Raw genomic sequence first — 24,710 nt, forward strand, 5'->3', positions numbered from 1 at the left:
TAATCAATCCTACTATTACTACATATTTGTAGGAACAAATCCTATCCTATCCTACTAATATTATAAATGTGAAAGTTTGTAAGGATGTATGTGTGTTTGTTACTCTTTCACGCAAACACTACTGAACCGAGTGCAATGAAATTTGGTACGTAGACAGCTGGACAACTGGAATAACATATAGGCAACTTTTTATCCCGATATTCCTACGGCATAGGGACTTACGCGGGTGAAACCGCGGGGCACAGCTAGTACTCTATAATATTCGTAGGATGTACTAGTTTCATGATTAAGAAATAAAAGCAATTCATGTCGTTATAGTAATGGTGTTCCGGTTGAGGACGGTCGTTTCTGTTCGACCAGTCCTCCGAGAGTGGAGGGACAAGCGGCATGGAGCTATTACCTTCCACCTTTCACAGGTGTCCGAGAGGAGGCAAGAGTGGGTTCGCTTCCTATTAGGCGTCGTTGCCGTATTGCGACTAATTTAAACGGTCGCTACTTGCCTCCGTGATGAAGGGCATCGGGCAATATCGGGGATGTAATTAATTGCCTGGTGCGGTGAGTGTGGGACGTGTTCTTCTCATGCCGCCTACAGGAGGGTAGAGCGGTGAATTCATCTTGCCGCTCTAATTTCTGAGCTGGCCCGGTAACGGGCTGCCGCCGAGGGGGTCGCGGACGTATACTGACCAGTTCCCGTGACCCTTTCAACTAAAGCGGCTCGTCGGAATAGAGTGGGGTTTTAGTGAGTAGGAATACGATATATCCCACGGCTGCTTTTCCCCGGGGGGCGTGGGTATCTATGTAAGATTTCCCCAATTAAAAAAAAAGGGATGAGAACTTTTTTATATGCGTTATCTACTCTGCCGCAGTGTTGCTAGCTGCATGTTGATTCAACTTTGTCACTCAATAAAAGTTCACCATGAATAGGGGCTTTATGTTACAGACAGGCTTTATGTTACATGCACTTTAGGCTCCACCAGAAACCTGATAGCGAGCGTTCATAAAAGCAACAATAAAGCAGTTAAATCCGATTCATAGTTAGCCGTGTATTTTGCTCGAAGAGAAAAATGTAAGCAAAAAAATTCTTTAAGTTATTTGTTAGCGTTTTAGCATTTCATTTCCCTTTAATACCTACGTAGGTACCTACTAGTATCCCCAGATTCAAACAAAATCTAAAAAAATCCCCACATGTCACTAACAAAATTAAAGTATTTAAATAAAAATCATTTGGTACCTATTGCCAAATTTAACAACTGCCGTAATATTAAATCGATGACTCTCAGCTTTGAATCATTGTCTATTAGGACATTGTTCTAATATAAAGAATCAGACCTATAAGATCTAATATAAAGAATCCCACAAAATCGCATGAACCCAAAATTTATCACGCAAAACTAAGGAGTAAATAAAACACAGATATCGATAAAGTATTGTATTGCATCACACAGTGTCCGGTGGCACGGCGAGGCGCGCGGCGAGCGGGCGCGGCGGGGGCCGCGGGGGCGGCGGCGGGCCGCGGGGCGCGCGCCGGCGTCGCCGCCAGCACACCGCTAGCGTCGCCGCGCCGCCGCCCGCGCACCCCACCACCCACCACGCCGTGCCGCTCGATCCGCCCTCCGCCGCGCGCCCACTCGAGCCTGCGTAGTGTGTACCAGCGCTATTGGCCCCGCCCGTGTCACACGCGATATCAATGGTGCTTGGAGAATTAGCTTAATACTGATGACAGTTTGCACCATTGATAGCGTTATCACCGTGAATGTATTCCGTTAGGAAAATGTTTATTATGTACCAGAAAATGTGTTTAAAAGAGCTTAAGCATTATTTTGAGATCTTTTAGTAATAACAGCTGTAAACACATTTCATGCTACAATAGGGAACAGTATTTAAAATTAAGATACGTAGCCCGTTTGCCAATTAGTAAATGAAGCAATAAAACATAAAAAACAACATTACCTATTGAATTTTATCAACGCTCGATTTATATTTATACAATCGTTTAAATACTGCTTATTCAAAATTGAAAGATTTATTTATTTTTTTTAGTTTAATTTTACAACATGCAACGATAATATTGTTTAGGGAGTTTTGATGAAGAAGCTTGTTGAAGGGCCAATGGAGTCTCCGGCACCCTAAAAGCGAACCAATTAAGCGTGGAGCGTAAGCTTTCGCATACTTGTCGTACAAATCGTTCTTGGTTCTTGGAAGAAGACTCGAAGGACCAAAAACTGTTTCATTATTTTAATCGCGTTTCACATTCTATATAACTACTTCCAACGCTAAAACTGCTGATGATTTCGGATCTTAGTAGCGCAAGCACGTGGAAGCGTCAAGGATAGGCGGGTAGGTGCACGGCGAGGGTGGAGGGGGTGGTATATATAGACTCACGTGTGCAGCGCCCGGTCAGTGCGGGGCGGCGAGCACAAGCGAAAGGACGACGAGCACGGCGCGCGGCGCGGCCTGGCCCGACGCCGCAACGCCTACGCACACCGCCGCGTCAGCCCAGAGGTACGCCACGCACATTAATGAACTTGTCTTGGATCCGTATTATGATATCCATACATTCCCAACAATAATACACTCGAACTTTCAAGTAGGTACACATACCTATGTACAGTTAATTTTAGTGATAAAGGTGAATTTGGATCCAAGCCGCTCATTAATGACGAAAACCGTAGTAGCTTACTATCTTACACCTCACCTAATTTAGCATTAGCGTAGGTGAAAATTTTAACTACATAAGTTGCGTACAGTCATCATTGAATTGCAATTTATATATTAATGAAATAGTAGTCATTTTGAAACTATATTTCATTATACAAGAGATACTCGTTCAATATCTTTCTGTGCTTTTTATTTCCTTGATATTAATACATTATATTTTTATAGATAGATTGATATGAACCGAGTATTTCTGAGGCGTACCCTGGGCTCCATAGTGCGATGACTCAATGCAAGCTTCGTCCCATCGGAATTTAGATAATTATAATAATTTACATCAGGTCACATTTCTTATTGAAATACATCTAATTTTTCTAGACCCAAATAAATATTCCCAAGGCCAGATCCTTGTACAAAATATTGCCCAATTGGTTAATGTCGTTGCAAAAAATATAAAACTGTTTATTGAGAGACAAAAATACTATTTTTGTTGCATTGCATTATATAATTTTGTCATACTGTAATGTGCGTGAAGAAGAATAATAAACCCTAAACGTACTGATGTAATTATACATTTGAACATTTGAACAAAAGTTATAAATGTACATGAACGGGTAGATATCGTGAACAATACGTTCCAGTTTTCCCATTGTACAAGCCCTGGCCAGGGTAAGACTTATCCTTTTCTGAGTCATCACAGTATATAATAAGAAAATAATAAAACATTAATTATAAAACTACAAAATATTAGCAAAAATTATGAATGTAATATGGATTTATATGAAAAAGTTAAATAAAAAGGGGCATTTATCGCATATAAATAAAAAGGTCCATATTCTTGCAACAACGTCAATATATTGTACTATTTCACCAACAATTGATAATATTATGGTTTATTGTAGATTTCTAATACCTACCATCTTAATAATACTTTGTAAATCCTTTGAGACAAAGATTGCATTGAACCGTCAATACTGAGAAGAAAGAGTAAGTGAATATAACGTTATTTAGTGGTATTTAAATAGTTTTTTAACAGTTCTACAGTTAGATACATTACATCTTATATGAGATAGAATAAGATGGAAGCAAGCAGTCGTATGTACAGGTGAAATTTTGTGATACCGCTGGAAGGGACGGTACTCTTAATACCTCCTGTATAAGCTGTATTTGAATATTTGTATTTGCACAAAAATTTTTGAAAAGTAAGTGATAAATAAGCACAGTTAAAATAACATCCATCGTTTCGGTCCATCGGATCGTGAGGTGATAAAAATATTTTCTTTGAGTAAAATAATCTATGTACAGTATTTGTAGTTCTTTCCCTTCAAGTAGCATTACAGAATTCCACCCCAAATCTAGCTCTATATGAACTTTAAATCGTGGTAGGTACTTTAAATGCTGACAGTTTTTCTTTAAGATACGTTCAGGTGCGTTAATTTCAAATATGAAAATTATCGTACTGCTTACTTCCGTTTTTAGCTAGATAGTATGTATTATTATCATTAACAACTTATATTTACCATCTTTTGAAACAACAATTAATACATACAAAATAGTGCCTATAATTTGAAACATTTCACTTATCCGTACGAATATTACGAAGTGAAATTAGAGTTAAAATACTATTTTAGTTAATATGCAGGAAACATATATTAAAATTAAAATAAATTAACTGTTAATCAACCAATTTAAGTGAGTGAATTTAGCTACAATCAAATACAAAGAAACATAAATGCCTCTAGCTAATCTACCAGTATGGGAAACAATTTAAATCAAAATATATCATTTGGATAGAATAAAAAGAACTAAATCTTCACGACTTGTATTAAAAGGACAATATGTTTTGGCAAAACGTTCTCGCTATTGGTTTCATTAAAAAATTTGGCACTCCGTGTATAATATAAAGTATATTCTACATCCTATTGTTAAATAGTTACAAGATTGTACTTATTCAAATGCTTATTTTACTTACATGTACACAATTTCATGAGATCATTTAACATTCAAATTTTTACGATAACAACGTTCAACATTACAGTATAATTATCTAAACATATTGTAAAATTTCTTATACCTATAGATTATATTATCGCAACATTGTTTTATATCGATAGTCTATGTAATAAGGTGCAAATATTTAAGTTATATTATTCAGTGATAGCTGGTGTTAACGCAACTGTGACGCTTTCAGTAATATTGCATCTGTAGAAGTTCTGTTTTTGCTTAAGCAAGAATCATTTGCTTCTTCCGTAGTATCGTGGAAGCTTAGTGCTGAAAAAGCTATTGTTGCAAGCGATTGTCCAAGTGAAATAGCAATATTGCCAAGATAGTTCGTATACATAAATTAAAACGATTCTGTTTTGCTGAGTACAGAAACTTCGTGTTGGAAATAAATTTTGAGACATGAATGGTTTTAGTTCTGAATCGTTTTGGGTGTATTATTATACCTACGTTTCAAATTATATTGATTTCTATGTTGTTTTGTAACTGTAGGGCATCTTGTGTTATAAGGTATAGTTCGATTGGCGGCTAATTTTCCGTTACAAATTGACTTATTTCAAAGGGCATAGGTATCTATGTGATTTAAGGTTAGAATTCGCTATCTGTGTAGTTGTATGAAACTTAGAATAATTTTCCGATAGTGTGTGCGTGTATGTAGAATGTAATTGATATTGGGGTTTTTATTCGTTTGTGTATATCATAATTGCAACCGGGATCTATAAGTATTTGAAGGTTTTTTTATCTGTATCTGGTGTTGTGTGTATCATCTCAAAGTATCTAGCATTAGCTGTAGTATATCTGTGCGCGCAAGTTAAATTTCATCGCAACTGTAAACTGTGTGAAAATGTACATGTGTGTGTATATGTACGTATAAAAACAGACGTATGTTTACGTGTGTGCGTGAATGTGTATGTTTTTGCGCTTCTGCATGTGTCTTTTTACGCTAGCACTGGCTATACTATGAATATAAGTGTATGTGTACGATCGCGAATGTACTAGATAACTAGCACTGCTGCTATATATACTCGCGTGTTTATGTGTATTAACTCTCTGCATGTGTGCGTGTATTGTGCATAAATGTGGGTGTGTATTGTGTGTGTACGCTAACACTGGTACTAGTATGAATTTTTCGCGCGCGTGAGCGTTTGTGTAAGCGTATTTGCGTATGTGTATGTGGGCGTCCGCGTGTGTGTGCGTGTGTGTGTGCGAGTGTGTGCGTGTATACTAACATCGTGGCGACTTGGGCATGCCGGCGCAGTGCGGCAGCGCGGAGCAGAGCGCGGCGGGCGGCAGGCAGGCGCCGGCGCACGCGTCGGGGCAGCTCTCGCCGACGCCGACCGTCACCTCGGTCCACACGGCGCGCCACCCCGCCGCGCCCACCGACTTGTCCGCTATTATGAACCTGCAAGGTTATATTGCGGATGCTAGAGCTACATGATTTAAATAAAACAAAAATACCTAAATATCAGATTATGTTATGGGTTAGATTGCAATGTACAAGTATACAGCATTCGTGTTTATTTTTTTTATTTTTTCATCAATAGTAATGTTAAAAGGCTTGTGTTTTATTGTATTGTGGAAATAAAAGGATTAAGATAAATTACAAGTTGATATAAAGAGGAGATATAACTGAGCTTTGCCTGATGGTAACCACCGCCCATGAACATACGCATAGGTGGTGCCATTGCGAATGCGCTGTTCGCTTTAAAGGGGTAAGAAATAAGGAAATGATTAACGACTGGAAAGAAGGAATGGACTGGGTAAGGGCCTCCGGCACCCCCATTCACCGTATGAAACCCAGTAGCATGCTACTATTAACGCCATTTTTTTAAATTTGGTAAAAAACTCACGACAGCCTGATCGAGTTGGAGGAGGAGAGGTACTGCCAGCGGTCGCCGGGCGCCTTCTCGCCGCACAGCTCGAGCGGCGGGCCCGGGCTCTCGTACCACAGCCGCAGCACGGCCGCCGGGCAGCCGCGCTCTGCGCCGCGCCCGTGCGGGGGCCACACGTTACTCAATTATGGTTATACGAAGTTTGGTCTTCGATCAATAATACTACTAGATGCACAGCGTCAAAAAATGTTCTAGATAATAATCCCAATTTAACAATTGGGTTGAATTTATAGTTTTATTTTTTTGTGCGTTTTTTATTCCGACCGTAATTGATCCGTATAAGATTGAATTCTTTTAAAACAATGCTGCTTTTGGTTCGAAGTTTGTGAATGAACATTTTATCATGTAAGTAACAATGTTGATTTTGAATAATTTGTTTCTCAGATTAATATTTTCATAAATATATTAATTGACAGTTAAGACATAATATCACCTATATTAGTTGAGGTAGCTAGTAGTAGCCGTGGTAAACTATCTTATAATGAACTCTTTTCTTTGAATATAACATCTTATGTGTATTACACTGTCTCGAGGTCATTAATTCTTTAGTATGAATGTGTATTCAATTGGGTATACTTATTTTTACTCATGTTATAAATGATACTAACAAAGCTTGGCGTACCCCAGGGTACCATCCAAGGTCCTTTGCTCCTCCTTACAGTCACCGACACTCACCCGTGAGATGGCCCTCCACGGCGAAGTGGTCGAAGTTGAGCAGCAGGCGGCGGCCCGGCTTGGCCGTGATGAACCAGTTGCAGACGCGCGAGGCGGCGCCGCGCGCGGGCGCCTCGTACGGCAGCGGGTAGCGCGGCGACGACACCACGCCCCACGGCGAGCCCGACACGTTGCCGCCGCAGTCGCCGAATATCGACTTGGCGGGCTGCGCGTTGCACGTTATTAATGTAAATAAATTGATGCCACAAGTTTAAGATTACTTGTGGTAACACATACAAGTATGGATAGAGCATTTTTTATAAATTTGTGAATATTGTATAAAATTGCTTTATTATAGTATTTTCTTGTGTTTGGTTTTACGCGAGTATTATACATTTAGAAATTAAAAACTTTTTAACGGATTTTAAAGAGCGTGGTCACGGGGAGACAGTCTCCCCGTGACCACGCTCGCTGTAAAGTGTTCGAAACGTCGGGTTAATAATATAATGAATAAATCGCGTTTAAAATCCGTTAAAAAGTTTTTAATTTCTAAATTGCTTTATTATTTTTGAATTTCTAATATGAGTAAAAAGTTTCTTAAAAATAACATAGTGTATGTTTTTAAGAAATGAACATCTTAATCGACGAATTATTGGAATTTTTTTACAGAATTTTACAAAATTAGTACGCTTATAAAGCTGAAAGGTCAGAAAATGTATGCCTTTTAGGCATACAATTTTGTAACCTACAACAATATTGTACATTATTGTACACACTTATCATCAGAGAGTGAGAATAAGAAGATGAAGGGCAACCTCAAACACATATCGCGCCTTGAAGCCGGAGGCGACGCTGTCGGCGTCCGTGTGCAGCGCGATGAGCAGGCCGAGCGCGCCGCGCGGCGACTGCAGCGGGCCGGGCGTGGCGAGCCCGCACCAGCGGCCGAGCGGCACGCGGCTGCCCTCGCGCCCCGTCCACCACGCCTCCACCCAGTCCTCGCTGCACGTCGCGCCGCTGGAACACCACATGCAACTTTTACTTCTTGGACTCTTTCTGCGTTGTAACGCAGCACTTACTGAATGGCACTTATGACTTCGCGTGCTTTTAATTTCCACGGGATTGAGATAGTGCACCGTAGCCGTACGAGTACATTTTTATTGTAATTCACCTATACACATTTGTTTCCTTTAATTTAATTACTTTTTAAATGATCAGTCCTATATCAACTACTTCATTGTGGGTCTAGTTTTGACAATTTGAAGGCGGGTAAGTTTTTATTATAAACAGTTATTTGTATCTATTATACTTTACTACAGTTACTTTTTCAACGATTCATTTCGTTTACACATTAAGACAGACAACACATCACAAACATCAGCAAATACTTAGACTCACCCATACAAGCCGGCGGTGGCGTTCCAAGCGTCAGCTCGCACTTTGAAGTGGTCGAACACGACAGTGACCTGCTCGTTGGGGGTCGCGACGAGCGTGTACGTGCAGTTGGTGTGCGAGGGGTAGTTGGAGGGATAGCGCGGGGAGTTGAACTCGCCGCGTTTCTTGGCCTCCGAGCGGTATGTGAACGCGCACTCGCCGCCCGGCGCCGCCGTGCCGGGCACGCGGTATTCTGCAAGGTATTGGATGCGAAATGAAGATATAGAGACTAACAATTGGGGCAGAGTTTCGACTTTTGATTATGTTGGCTAAGTATTAAGAAATAGTAAGAATCAGTGAAGTTGCAGCTTTGTTATGGTGGGAGAATTTTTTAAATCGGGCCAGGGTGTTTGCGAGAAAACATACAAATCTTTCCTTTTAAAATATCAGTATGGATATAGATATGGACATAGAATTTATATAAACTGATATAATGAGTTTCGACAGCGAATTAAACAACATTGTGTAACACTTCAAAAATTTTGTTCTTCAATTTCGGACCTTAAGTTTATCTTCTTCCAGATACATTTATCTATCTCTCTATACCGGTTAGTTGATTATTTACTCTCTTTTAGTTGGAGCTATTTAATTTGCAATGGTGTAAGTACTTGATCTGATAACTCGTCCCTACGCACTTGCACTCTGAAGACTAGCTCCCTAACACTAAGGCAGGCTCACCAGTCTCAAAGGTGTACTTCGCCTTGAAGCCCCTGCCCTGCAGCTCGCCGGAGCTGAAGACGAGCACGAGGCGCGGCCCGTCGGACAGCAGCGGCGGCGGGAAGGGCGGCGCGCCCTCGCCGTCGCCGCACAGCTCCGCGTCGTGCTTGTCGTACGAGTCGGTGGCCTCCTGCCCGCGCAGGTACACCTTCAGGTAGCCGTCGGGGCACGTGCTGGAATGTGGATAACTTACATTATAGAATTGCTTAAGGATAGTCTCCTTCCGGTGGACAGTGGGTTGGTTGCTAACGGTACAGCATTACTTCGGTACTTCAAGAGTTATAATTAGACTAGTTGTATATAGTTATTTATGTACCTATTCACCTTATCAGAAGAATTTTTTTTTAGTATGAGCTTTAGAGTATGTCATTTTGATATGGCATATAACAAAGTCGAATAATTACTAATGTTTATATTATTTAATAAATTCCTTTACAACAATTAAATGAGTTTTAATTTAATGTTAACTTTTAATGCGTAAATAACTCACTCTGGCTTCGGGTTATCGCCCTTTGGTATAGAAAAATTTTGGAACTCGAGCCGCACTCGCTCCAAATTTTGGGAATCTTGCATACCGTATATAAAATATCTGAAACAAATAAAAATCATGATATTACTGATGTGAAATAATAATGTTTTATATTAAAATTCAAATTGAAAAACCATGAACACTCATGTGAATTTTTGAAATAATCTTTCCTCCTAATGTATGAAGAAAAACATTGCAAGGTATAAGTTAGAATTCAAAAGTTTGTAGCAAAGATATTATACTGAGAATAGAGAAAATGAAAAATATTGAATACAAAAAAGGAAATGAAACACTAGATTAACTTACCTACAAACAACTTTTTGTATATAAGGGAATGGATAATTTGGATGGTACACGAATCCTGACGATTCCTTTTTACTAAGAATTTTCTGATCACACTCTGAGCCTCTAATATGCTCAGCGTCATGTTTACTTATAAAATCTGAAATAAAAAACAATATTAATGAATACATATATATGCAATATAATTACTGATAAATATATATACGCTGATAATTTTATTTGTACACAATACCATATAACGAATTTAATATATTTCATTTTTCATTAATCTATATAATTACACACTCACCTAATTTAACAAAACTCTCGGAGAACTCAAAGATGCCCTTGAAGCCGCGATTCTGCGTGTTAGCGGCCCGCGGCAGCGTGAAGAAGGTGACCAGCAGCCGCTCGTCGCTGGAGTACAGCACGAGGTTGCGCTGCTGGCCGCAGTACGTGCCGATGATCGCGGACGAGTTGTCGGGCCCGTCGTACACGCGCACCCAGTCGAACGGGCAACTAATACAGATTCATTTTGACTCCTGCCTCTAATATTTCAAGCCAGGACGAAGGAAAAATTCACTGAAGTGTAGCCCGTTATAATATGGAAGTATAATAGTATTGTCAATAGTCCCAGCTATTGGCAATACTATTATGTTAAGTTGCAATAGAGCTTTTTTGCTTTAGAAAGTTAATCTGGCAAACGAGCAGGCGGTTCACCCGGTGGAACCCGTTGCTCTTAAGCACCCGCGGTGTAAGAGGCACCGCTAATGTGCTAGCCATTAAGGAATTCATAAGCCCTTTTTGGATATTTCCTCGTCGAAAACGCTTGAAAGCCCCGAAGTGGTTAAGACGTTCCTCAGAAATGTTGTTTTCGGCAGAAAATGCTCACTGTAGTAGACCGCCAAGCATCCAGGTCTAGAGGATGATACTTTAATTAGTGGCGAAAGGTGCAGTTATGGAATTCGGCAGCGGGAATAAGTGAACCTATTATTATTAATTAATGACCGATAATCTTGAAAAATATTCTACTTCTTATTAAATCGCGAGAAATCTTGAATTTCTTGATTCAAAAAATTAAAATGATAAATGAAAAATCTTGATGCTTCTTTTCTCCCTAAATGCCACGTAGTTCTACCGCTATTGGAGATTATATATAATAAATAAAAAATATCAACTAACTGTGGCCCGCCGAAAAACAGATCGAAGTCGCGAAACTCGAGCCGTATCCGCTGCCCCGGCTGGCCCACGAACTGGTAGTTGCAGGTGATGTCCTTCGGATAGATGCCCGGGTACGTGGGCGAGAGCAGCAGGCCCGTCTTCCGCTTGCTCGCCTCGATCACGAAGGAGCAGAGCGTGTTGGGTATTGGCGTGCCCACATCGAATTCCGCTGGAAATTCGGAAGAGATGCTTTGAATTTGATGTTTTGTTGTCCTTTATATATATGTTATATAATCCCTGTAGAGTTTTCAACTATCTAGGAATGTAGACATATATACGTAGATGATATCTCTACGTGTAGGTAGGTACGTGCTAGTTTCATGACAGATTATATGGACCGTCTTTGCATACGTATGTTGCCTCGATGATTGTGGTTCTGATGTGACTACGTTATAGATAGTCAAACAGACAGACACCAAATGTTATGTTTCACAATGTTATTATGAATGTTGGTTGAAAAGTTATCAATCATCATGTTTTTGTTAATTTATAGTTAAAATAGTCTTACAGATTGTGCTCTGTAAAGATTGGAAATAGCTTCTATAATCTGTGAGAGGTATTATTATTTATTAGTCAATACGCTTATTATTAAACCACATAGTTGGCACACTTCTACCAAGTTTAGAGTGAATAATATAACAATTCCAGTCTATTTTAAAAATAGGTAAGAAACTTTCAAGAAAGGAATAAATATACCGGACTATTTCTAAATAGAACTAGACTAATAGAGAAATGAATCTTATATGGCGGCCAACCATCTGTAGGAGAAATAGAATTCAATCGATCATGATTACTTCGCGACTCGCGAATACGATGCGTTTCTTGGATTCGCATGTTATTAAATGAAATTTTACGAGTGTTTTACCAAAACTAATAATATTTCAGACATTATACATATGAGTATATACAAACATGGCGTTTTGGAAAAAAATGTTTATAATAATATAATGAGATATAGGCTGTTAGCGACGGACAGGATATTAGATAAGCCATTGATTGTGATGGGAAAACTTTGCCTTGCAATAGTGAATATTATAAAGCTGAGACAGGCGACAAAACTTTCAGATAAGAGATACAGCAAATGACCGAAGTTCGAATGAAGAACACATTTTTATTTTATGTTTTTCAACCGATTTGAAGAAAAAGGAGGAGATTATTAATTTGAGTGGATTTTTGTGTATGTTATCTGATAAAATTTTACAAACTAAACAGATTTCTATAATTTCTTATTTGAAAGCTGGGGCCTCCCATGTGGTCCAATTTATTAACAGTTATTTAATTGATTGACAGTTCTTTCATTATGATTATGAATTACGAATGTGACTGATTAAACAATTGCTATTTTGTTATAATTGGAATCAGAGCACTCACACGCGTTGATAAACCGATAAGTGCCGTAGAAGAGTGTTGGTGGCGTGTACGTGTGGTCCGTGAAGAAGGCGAGCGCGACCGCCCGATGCAGGGAGACGCGCGCGCGCGGCGGTATCGGGCCGCAGTAGCGCCCGCCGAACGCCGAGTTGACCAGCTCGCCGGTTTCCAGGGACGCCATCTCGGAGTATATGTCCATGTATTCGTGCATGCATCTGTGTTATTGTAGGGCATGTAGAAGTGCTGACTTCGGATACAGAAAACCCGCGACCTCGTCACAGAAGGCGGTTCGATTGGACACAGAGGAGTTTAATCGCAAGGTTACTGTTTACATTGTGTCCCTTATCTTTATGAACTGATTGATATAACCAAGGGCTCTTTCCCAGGAGAAAGGGGATTTAACAAAGGAGTTAAGTCGGTAGGCTACTATTTACATTGTGAATCTGATATTTATGAAGTAATACAATGAATGACTTGGGGATTTATGCATAACTGCATCCATCTCCATTTAAAAAAATATGAAAGAGCAGGCAGAAGTCGCTTTATTGTTGCTATTTCTGCATAGATTCAAGTGATTCCTAATTGTATACTGTTCATCAACGACACTAATTATGTGATTTTTCACACTTGTAAAAGGTCAATAAATTGTGTGTTGAATGAATTATAAAAGAAATGCATTATAGCCTATGATGAAATTAAATAATACTGTAATCTGTTGAGACTGGTTAATTTTCAAATCTTCAATTTCTATCAGATACGAATGGTACTACTGGATTTACATTTTACATCATTATTATGCATAGCTCTTTCCTACAACGCTTAACTAAATACCTACATTTATAGATATTCACAAAATGAAAAATAATTGATTACCAAAGACTAGTTCTAATTTTACAAAGTTACCACTATATTATATACTATACAAGTATAATAAGCTACTATCGAGGAAAGTAGTATAGCGCATAATAAGAGCTTTAAAATGTAAAATTTCAATGGATTATTATTCAAACAATATTCTATTTATCTATTACTCATCACAATAGTAGAGCGGAAATAATAGATCAATACAAAATCAAGTTCAAAGCAGGTCAAGGTATCAGAAGTAATAGATATCCTCCCATCCCTTTATATGAGTTTCGTGTAATGTAAACATATTTGCCTTTACGTTTTGACAACATAAGGAATGGATGATGTACTCACGCTGGAAGCTCTCCCAATGCTGATCCACTAAAACAAAATAAATAAATAAAATTATTTCATAGGAAAACATTAAAATTATGCTTACAGGATAATTCTAGTTTTATCCAAAACGGTTCAGTGGTGTAGGCGTGGAGAAGAGACCGATAGACTGTATGTCTAGAGTTACATTAGCATTTGTAATCGAAAACGGGAAACAGGGAAGTAAGCGGATTTGGATCTCGTTCATCCCTGTTCGAGAATGCTCCATCTATTTAAAATAATTTAGCTTTCATGTGTACCCAGTGCAATTGTCTTATATCAAGTCTTGGATTTACTCCAATAATTGAAACACATCGTAACTTAATATAGAACATTATCTAATTAACTTGTTACAGTGCTAAGATAATGATATGAGATTACTTTACATGGTCTACGCATACAATTCTTCGAATTAATCTCTTGCTTTCATTTTAGACACAGGTGTTTATATGAATAATCCTCACAGACATTAATTTTCATACAGTTTCTAATTATTTCATCCATTGAAAGCTTATTACGTGGTAATCAAAAGCGGTACTAAGTAAGTACCCCTCTTGACTCCCCTACTACAAGGACTCATTTCCAAAAAATGTCAAAAAATACTCCGCAACGCTCGGCCATCCAAGTGCATAAAAAGCAGTGGTGGCTCAGTGGTGAGAACCTCGGACTTCAAATACGAAAAGTGGGGGTTCGAGACCGGGCGAGCGTGCAGGAAATAAATTGATTTTTCAATTTATCTGCGCATGTTGATAACATCATCACTGCTTAAACGGTGAAGGAAAACATCGTGAGGAAACCGGCATGTCCAAGAATTAAAAGTTCGACGACATGTGACATCTGCCAACCCGCACTTGGCCAGCGTGGTGGATTGTGGCCTGAACCCTCATAGGAGGCCTGTGTCCCAGCAGTGGAAACATATATGGGCTGATGATGATGATGATGATGCTCGGCCATCCAGTTACCTACTAAGATATAAGTAACGACTCACTCTGGCGGCTTGCCCCTCAGGTCGAAGGTGCGGAACTCGACGAGCACGCGCTGCCCCGGCGCCGCCAGGAACGTGTAGAGGCACTGCCGGCTCTGGTTGTAGGGGTTCAACAGCTCTGGCGCGCTGAACGTGCCATTGCTGGTGCCGCCGCGGCTCACGAATGTACGATCGCACTCTGAAACAAACGCAGCATATAGTATACTAGCTGTGTCCCGCGGTTTTACCAATGTAATGCACTGATGCTATAAAAGCTAAAGCCTTCCACAATAAATGGGCTATCTAACACTGAAATAATTTTTCAAATCGGACCAGTAGTTCCTGAGATAAGCGTGTTCAATCAATCATATACAGAGTGTACAAGCAAGCAATTTAGGTATTCTGTATAAAAGCAATTATTTATCTGAAACAGTTTCAAAACATTCACTATGACTTTGCTAATTGGCAGATCTCACCTTATTCTTTTCGGACACTGAACGCTATGAATGCGTATAATTTTAATAATTTGAATATTCTTTACATACTTTCTACTTGAAATGTAAGGACATTATAAATGAACGTTAAACCTTCTGCCAAAATAATATCATTAAAAAATTACGATCAAACTGTTATCTTTGACCAATCTGAACCTAACCCAAAACTTTTTTCTTTTCATTCAATATAATACTTTAGAGGCTTGAAAAGATCCTTTGTTTAAGAGCCCAGATTATGCAAACCTTTTGTAATCGCATTAGCCTATTATCTGCCATCTTCCATCTTTCCCTTTTAAATATTTATTTAATTGTCGTCTTAATTTTTCCGCTCTAGAAATAACGTCAGCTGGAGTATTGTTCGTGGTTATTATTAAGTTATTCATTTTACGAAAGCTAACATGACACTCCTATTTGTAAGAATCAAATTTAAATGTAACATTGATGTACTAATTAATAAAAAAAGGGCACATTTTACTTCCAGAATAATGAATTAAATCTGTGAGTGAGTTAATCAAAGTCAAACATAAATTCGGAATGAAACCTCAAAATATCACAAAGCCCTCGAACCCAAATGCTGAATGAGCAAAATTAAAACACATACGAAATGAATAATAAACCGTGGCCCGGATTACAGCGTTACGTAAAAAATGTATGCATATTACACACAGCAAATCCCCACAAACAAGCGAAAAGCAGGCCTTTTGTTTCACGTTTTTACAAAACTAAGATAAAACCAACTGAGCGACCAACTCGAAACGCTTATTTTTGATTCAGTTTAATATTCATTTATTTCAATTTGCGGTTGAAATTTTTTAAACGCGCTCCAGAGTTGAGTGTTTCGAAATGAAATCGAGAATAATGCAGTTGTGGTCTGAATAAAAAATATTTCAGCGACACTACTGTTGATGAATGGCTTTTATGGACACCTCTATGAATTGGGACGCTCGACAATGAGAAGGCAATTTTTACATAATTTCGTAAAAATATAAAATATTTAGATGTTAATTTGACACACATAAAACGTTACGTATTTAATGAATCTGCATATTTGTATCCATATTTTCGTCAAAGTAATACGTCTTATGCATCACAGACAAGTTCCAAAATGTCAGAAATTATACCGAAAATTCTGTGATTTACCTTCTTTGGAATTTTGACAGAGCAAAACGTTACAGTAGCATTACCCAGTCGAAAATAAATTGAGCTTTGTAGCCTGTGAAGCACAAATGAATTTATGGAAATCACATGACATGAGCAAAGCTTTTTGAGCTTCTTTTCAGGTCGTTTGCTTTGTAGTTTACACGAGAAAGATTGCTTGTTGCAGACAAAATCTGTATGGTATCTTTTCTTTGAGGCTGTCTCTGTACTCTGTGGCAATTTTTACATCTCATCATCATCAGTGAAAAGCGAATTTCTTTTCTGCCTACATTTTGTGTACAAGGTATGCCGCGGGGTTTAATTTATCACAACAATAGCACAAAAATAATAAAATGGGATTAAACGACAACAATTTCCTATCAAACACAAATAATTTCAACGATTGGCCTTAAACGCACGTAGTTTAACGATGAACCTCATTAAAAAAAAATTAAGGAGGTTAAAGTTACATTACTCAATAAAATCCATAAACTATTATTTAATAACATAGTTGTACGGTATATTTCGAACATATTTAAGTATATATTTTCCTGCACTCACAACACATTCTAATTTATATCTCCCGTGCTGATTGGCGAAGTAAATCAGCAAAACTTCACCCGACTGTATCTGTCGTAGGAAGGGTTACAACACAGTTGAATGGATGATCTATCGCTTCCTCTCGCAAAGAGGTAGGGTAAAACAAAATGTCATGCTCCACCCGCCCACAATCACCCTTAGCGCCCTATTAAAACTTTTTTCCTACCCAGCACAGCAACCTCGATTAAGAACTTCATTATGACGGATTTATGCAATATAAGTATATTTTTTCCACAAAAATACCTCGTATTTAACCGGCAACTTGTTAAGAGGAAAGTTTCAGCGAGAGCATTAAAGTAACTTGGTGGAATGTTTTTTTATTCTGCCCGTAACGAAGTTTAATACTTTCTTAATTACAAAATTGCTGATTTCTAAATTGTTCATTGTGCAAATTGGTTATAAATATTTTGGCGAATTGTTCAGATACCTAATTATTTTTATGTGTCGTTCAAATTCTAATTGAGGATTTTTTCACTTTTTAATTACAATTTTAAAGTTGTACATATGACTCATTATTGGTAGCCAGGTGAAATCATTCGAATAGTAAGAAAAAATGTTTGGAATGAGAAATACAGCATCTAGAATAACAATGAAACAAATCGATACGTAATATGCTATTATATATATTAAAAAATCAATTTAATTCCTGCACGCTCGCCCGGTCTCGAACCCCGACTTATCGATTTTGAAGTCCGAGGTTCTCACCACTGAGCCACCACTGCTTTTTACAACAAATATATGATTAGATTATTAAATCACTGCGAATTATAAAACAAAGTCACATCCTCGGTCCCTATGTCTATGGATGTTTAAATCTTTAAAGCTACACAACGGATTTTGATGGGTTTTTTTTAATAGATAGAGTGATTCAAGAGGAAAGCTTATATGTATAATAACATCTATTAAACTACTCTGAATTAAACGCGTGCGAAGCCGCGGGCAAAATGTAGTAGATGATATAATACCTACAACTCTCGTCTCTTAATATCTATAAATTTTAAATGCAAAATTTGTATGTGTTATAAATTAACAACAAGGCTGAGTACTTCAATCACTTTCTACAGTGCAGCGCGTAATAGATACTGTATAGTGCCTCTACAAAGTTATTCAATAACTGCCATAATAAGATCACTTATAAATCTTGCTGAAGTTATAAAACAAACTTTACACTGTGACGTAACGGCCTTATTAAGTTGGTATCAAGTTTCAAATTTATAGCAGAATTTTAACTGGAAAATGTGCGAGTTTTTTAATTGTCTGTTCTATTTGAAGCCATTATGCAATCGATAACTTTTATTGAACACAATTCAAATGTATAAATGTTGCAAACCCAGACGTTTTCTCAATATTCATATAATTTTTTTGACATGATTAGTCTCAAATAGGGTCTTGAATGCTTTCTGATGCGTCGCAGTTGAGTACAAATGTAGAACATGCATATGAATCCGATTTTATTGCGAATGAATACCAAAATACTTATCTACCACCAAAAATTTTATAACCGCAGCCAAAATCTTAAGAAGGTAATTACGCACATAATCTCATCCCAAGAAAATCCAAACCCAATTGTTGCCTTCACAAATTTGCTATTAATACCCATAACAGAGGTCTGATGATCTTATTATAGCATTTAATAAATAGAATAGAAACGTACTTGGAAATTTAGTAGGCGTGGGTTCGGCAAGCGGCGCCACACTTGAGAAGTCGGAGTTCTCCCCTGCGTGCACTGCACAAAAACAACCATCATTTAGTCTGTACCCCGATTAAACTATTACAAGTGTTACTAATCTCTTACTATATATTATACGATTGTTTTTACAAGGTACAAGTTAGTTAATTTTAACGGAATTTCTTATACTAAATACATTTGAATTCACCTGTTTTCGTACTCAGTGTGGGTATCTTTAAGTTAATGTATAATATTGCCTTAAAGTACTTGAATGGATCCATTTTGTGGCAGCACATTTATAATTCTGAACTCCTTTTTTCCCTCAAAATTGTACTTTTAGAAATAAACTCATAACTCCGTTTTCATAGAATATGTTTATTGAGGCTTACTAATTAGTATTCATTACGTTCATGTATTATGTATTCATCGTATTAATTTCACGTAGTTTTATTAAAAGTTTGAGGAAGTTTTAACACAGGTTTGCACGTCGAAACTTCCTCTGTGGAGAATATTAATTTATAAAAGTAAGTTAATCGTTCATGTTGAAAAAAGTACCTACCGAAATACGAAATAATTATTTTTGAACAAAAAACTAAACTAAACTAATGCAATTTGTCAGAACTATACCATTTAAATGGGATCACATGGCACCAGCTTTCAAGTAAAATAGGAATTATAAAAATCTGTTCATCCAATAAATAGTTATGAGACAAAAGAATTCAGAACCTCCTCATTTTCTTGTAGTTGTAAATAGTAAAACAAAATTTATTTTAAAAGTATTTAAAAATGTCCCATTTTTGCAAACCCGATTTTGTTGATATAAGAATTGTTACTATTATCATTACACACTACATGATTGTTGAAATTTTTATATCCGAGTTAATGGAAACGCAATTAAGTGAGCTTGCAAAATGAATCCCTAGCGGATCAATACAAGCAATATTTTACTCACAACTCTCTAAACAACAAATGATAAATGTGAATGTAAAATTTAATCTGTTATTTTGTGCATATAGTTTTAGTTTAATTATCACGTTGTATACTTTTACATAAGGTTTCTTTTTTAACACTAAATAACTAAATAATTTTCCAAGTTTTTACATTTATATAAAGTATGTAAGAGTTTATAAAAACAGAACGTAATAAAGTCTAAAAGAATGGTATATAAACAACAATAAACAAGCTGTACATTCTAGTGCTATAGGCAAGTCGGTAGAAGCGAACAAAAACATATACGATGGAAAGAAAAAAAAGGAGTTTTTTTTAAGTTTGAATCAATGAAATTACTAATAAGTATACATATATAGATAGAAAAATACATTCAATATTTAAAGCTCACATTCAAACACACTGAAACAGATACAAAACAGAGATAGTTTGGTTATAACAAAGTTTCACCTGACCGGCTGTTCGATGGAAGTGGGTCGTTCGACTTCACCGACTCCTAGTTTTACAGTGTTGTACCTAGTAGTGATTTAGTTTGCTGAATATTTATTAAATATTCCACAAAACGATAATGATAATGTTTTATATTCAATATGTTTCTATTTAATAGGTCCATTTCTATATCCTTACTCTTCGCAGTCTATTCCTGCCTTCCAGTCGTCAATCCTTTCCTTATGCCTTCCCCCTTAAAAGCGAATAGCATGTTCGCAGAGGCATTATACCTCCGAATGTATAATAATAATTTTAATATGTGGTAGTCGCACTCTTCGGCACAAATTGGGTCAGCTCGCACCGGGGAAATACCACACCCCTGTTATGCCAAAATAAAATGGGTGTTTGAATCCGTGTATTACGTTATAACTTACTATTGCCCCTAAGACAGTTAATCTGAATGAATTAATTATCATTAAGAAGTAACATTTTAAATCATAAATACGGTGGACCGACCTCCCTGGTGGGTTCCACTCCTAATTCTAAACAATAATTCCTTATCAAATACAAAAAGTAAAACATCAAACGGTTGCATACATACGGAGTTATCGAGTCACAGGTCACACAGTCACACGAGGCAAAAATCCTTCGTTTTTATGATACGTTAAAGATTTCGTAACTGCTACAAATCTGTACATAATACCTGATGGATTGCAAGACCAAAAATTCCAACAATTATATGAAAATATGATATAAATAACAATTGACTCAATCAACCGTTAAAAACGAAACAAATAAAGCAGCAATCACTGATAATCTTTCGTTTCATTGAAAACGGGGAACCGTAATCAGAATCCAAAGTATTTCCTTTGTTGTGAGCTCATTCAGACCCCATGAACAGGTCCCAAGCCCACGTATAAAATACGGAACGTAGCAATAAGACTTTAATACAAAATGAGTGCGGAATTGTTCTCACGACAAATATGAATGAAAATTTCTTTCCAACGTCCCTGAGGTATATTACGCTACAATGTTATAGAGGCTTCATTGTGATCCCGTGGATTTATTAAAACAGCGAGGAAATACGAGTATTATATATTTTTTTTGTATTCGCATATTTTCATTGTTTCTCCAACAATAGTTAGTTTGCATATCAAATTGTTCAATCGTTTATGAAAATTCCAGAAATGAGAATACAAACGGATGCCAACGTTTTACACTCAATGAATAAACTGAGCTTAACCAAATCTAAATTAACCAACCTGTTAATTTAGAAACTTGCGATTATAGATATCAAAAGTTTAGATATATTACATTTTACAAATAATTAACCTGGATTTGTTATCATTATTTCTCCAGATTCCTGCTGTCATATTATTCGATAGTAACGTTCGATAGTAGCAGGCAGTGTGCACGCACATTTCGATTTAAATTATGATATTAAAATCCACAAGCAATATCAAATTTCCAAGTAATCAGCAAACCACAAAAAATAGTAATACGCTACTCAAAGTGAACAGAAAAAGCTTTGTTGAGACAAATTCGACTGCGAGTTGTTTCCCGCCAAAACAACATGGCCGACGGACGTTCAGCCATCTTGATTGTGCACAGGATATTGGAGGTGCGCTCGTGTGATTGCATAGATATTGCCTGCACTTGTTTATCGATATCTAGCCTGTCACTAAGTAACTTGTTGGCGTCGGAATATTTCAGAGTGTCTAGTAAGCTCGTAGGAACTAATGGCTGTCTAATGTCCTATTCTTTGACGAATATTGATTGGTGAGGTTATATATTTAAACACGAGACTATAGAGTGATATTGATAAAAGTTTTTTATATATCAAATGTACTCTGTTTTTTATATTTAATCTGCTTTAGTTAAAACACAAACCTTTAAGAGCTAGTCCAACTAAGGCAATAATTATGTACACAACAATAAGTCTATTCTCAGCAAATACTTATTGGGTTAGAACCTAACGAGTTAACAAAAACTCCAGTACACACACATAAAATTAAAACAACATAAATACAATTCAAATTTATTCCAATATTCAAAGCAACTACATCAGTAACGAGAATGTAGAAAATTCAAAAGAAAGTGGATAGGAACGAACTAAAAAGTCTGAAAAGAGTTTACACTGCAGCATGCGAGTTTCAGCGTAATTATAATTTCCCTCAGACGGTCTCTCGAGCCAATGAACAGGTAATACGTTTGATACGCGCAGTTATTGCGAAATATTTGCATTTGTATTGGAGTAGCGGATCATTCGCGTTGGTGGTATTCATGATTTTGCTGATGTTATGTTGCCTGCTCTTAAAATAGAGTGTTTATTTTATAGTTTGTCGATATATTGATACGATGAATGCGATTTTATAAAGTCCTCGCCAGTCATTCAAGAAATCTGACAAGTGAAAAGATAGTAAGTTAATTTGAATTCAAAATAAAGAGCTTTTCGTAGCAATAGTAGTTAAGATACTAGTTTTCTCGATTTAATTTCTTCAAACAGATCTAAGTAGGTACCTATTCGACTCAATGATTTAGTGAGATTAAAAGAAACCGAATGCAAAACGGCATTTCCGTTTGGGAACTACGAATATAATAGGTTCTGTATGATAGGTTAATAAAACATAGAAATGCTACAAAATGAGAGGGCTAAATTTATACAAACAATATTATGCAAATTATTTTGTCCATTTATTGAGCAATGTGGCTAGTAAAAGAATCAAGGTGTCGCGGTCGTTAGCAATAGCAAGCTAGGATTCAATCAGTTAAAAACAAATTTAATTAAATAACTGAGACAATTCCTATTAAACTTATTAATTTTAATGATATAGAAATAAAGCAAAAATATATTTCTCAATAGTCGTATTTAATTGGAATGTAGAAAATGAGCTTTCTCTTATTGAAACATTTTTCATTTCTATTCATCAGTACTTAAGATATCTATGTTCTCGATAGTTATACGAATATGGGATTATTCTATAGCAAAAGACGTAATAATATTAATAACGTTAAGGCACTTTTGTTAGAAGAGAAAATAACCCCGACTTATCTCTCTGGAACACCTGATTCCATTAATTATTTCGCGCGCCAAATGAACCGCATATTGCTGCGAAAAGATATTTACCTTAAAAAGAATAATGGTCCATTTATAATTCACATTGTCTCTTTTGCAGTTTTTGCGAACACCAATTACCAATACTGCATAATATTACGGAGGTAAATATTAAAAAAATTACTGACCGAAAGTAAGCGAAGCTTTGTGCCTCTTTTGTAGTTTTACGAACACCAATTTCCAATAATGCATATATTACGTAGGTGCATATTTATAAAAAAATACTGACCCAGAGAAAGCAAAACTTGGAGTGAACAGTAGGCGGCCGTTTATAATCGTAGACTACATTTCTGACTGCGTTTTTTTTTAATTTATTATAAACATATTTATTATAAACATAAGTACTACTAGGCTATAAGAATAATCTCAACAGATGCATCAATAATTAATTATTTGCTATAAAAAAGGTCAGCAACGTCCGAGGATTTCCATCCAGATTCTAAAATGGGACCAATTAACTATCAAAACACAAAATTTAGTACATTACATGATATTCAGTTACAAAATAAAAAAAAATCGTTTTATGCCTAATTTCCCAAAAAAAAATACCTCAACATATAATTGAAAATTTTGCCAACATTTAATACTAATGAAATTACATTTATTTAAACCAAGTCATTATAGGGAATATTATTAAAATCCATTAGATTCAACCCGTTGGTATGCCGCATCCGCAAATTTAATTTATTAATGAACGAAATAATATTACGAACGAAATAAGTACAGAAACGTATATCAAAAAGGTTAAAGTAATTTTCCCGTATGTTCACGTGTCTATAATGAATTAAATTAATGAATCAATAAAGATATGTATTTAAACACATTTTTTTATGATAAATCATAAATGTATACAATCAGATCAACTTACAAGTTGTTTTCATATACATCTTTACATTTCCACTGAATAAAACGTTATAATAAAACGCATAAGGAAACGCCTACGGCCGGGGAAAATTTCTCCGACTTTCCTCTTGACCGGTTCCGTCGCAGATTATATAGAAATATGTACTTTACTCGACGTCAAGTATTTACGTGAAAAATGTTTTCTCGACTCGAATAATTCAGTAAGCGGCGCGTTCCGTGAGCAAGTGTGAGAGGGTTTTCTGGTATTCGTTAAAAAGAAAACACTGTGTTTTTTTTATTATTTATGGTTGAACAAATACAGGCCAGTGCTGAAAGGTTAGATGTGGAAGTGTTTTGGCGGGAAAGGGAGATTGCGAACACTTTATCATCTACGATGAATTTTTTTTGATTCATTATTATATATTAATAATTAAATTAAATTGACTTTTTGTAGAATTTATTAATATTTAACTTATTCAAACGTTCATATAACAACACTTATAATTCAATCGTTAATTATAAGTCACAAAATGAAAGACGCCA

At 36.6% G+C, this 24,710-nt stretch overlaps 1 protein-coding gene across 3 annotated transcripts in view; it reads right to left on the reverse strand.

Moving 5' to 3' along the window:
• Positions 1–1,569: 1,569 nt before the first annotated feature.
• The window catches only part of LOC119838620 (CUB domain-containing protein 2), a 62,083-nt gene continuing 38,942 nt past the window's right edge, over positions 1,570–24,710 (reverse strand). For 2 of the 3 annotated variants that reach the window (XM_038364649.1, XM_038364656.1), the window contains 15 exons: positions 14,957–15,131; positions 13,951–13,977; positions 12,754–12,965; positions 11,344–11,551; positions 10,472–10,680; positions 10,186–10,321; positions 9,841–9,939; positions 9,312–9,523; positions 8,598–8,826; positions 8,018–8,216; positions 7,224–7,428; positions 6,507–6,636; positions 5,886–6,058; positions 2,383–2,474; positions 1,570–1,634 (listed from right to left, as the gene is read on the reverse strand). In XM_038364649.1, coding sequence (XP_038220577.1) covers positions 2,398–2,474; positions 5,886–6,058; positions 6,507–6,636; positions 7,224–7,428; positions 8,018–8,216; positions 8,598–8,826; positions 9,312–9,523; positions 9,841–9,939; positions 10,186–10,321; positions 10,472–10,680; positions 11,344–11,551; positions 12,754–12,965; positions 13,951–13,977; positions 14,957–15,131 — 2,291 coding nt within the window. In that variant the 3' untranslated portion in view covers positions 1,570–1,634; positions 2,383–2,397. Of the gene's footprint in view, positions 1,635–2,382; positions 2,475–5,885; positions 6,059–6,506; positions 6,637–7,223; positions 7,429–8,017; positions 8,217–8,597; positions 8,827–9,311; positions 9,524–9,840; positions 9,940–10,185; positions 10,322–10,471; positions 10,681–11,343; positions 11,552–12,753; positions 12,966–13,950; positions 13,978–14,956; positions 15,132–18,817; positions 18,890–24,710 lie in introns of all 3 variants that reach the window. The other variant, XM_038364641.1, reaches the window with a different exon arrangement.

This window comes from Zerene cesonia, chromosome 3, assembly GCF_012273895.1.
Source record: "Zerene cesonia ecotype Mississippi chromosome 3, Zerene_cesonia_1.1, whole genome shotgun sequence".
NCBI lineage: Eukaryota > Metazoa > Arthropoda > Insecta > Lepidoptera > Pieridae > Zerene > Zerene cesonia.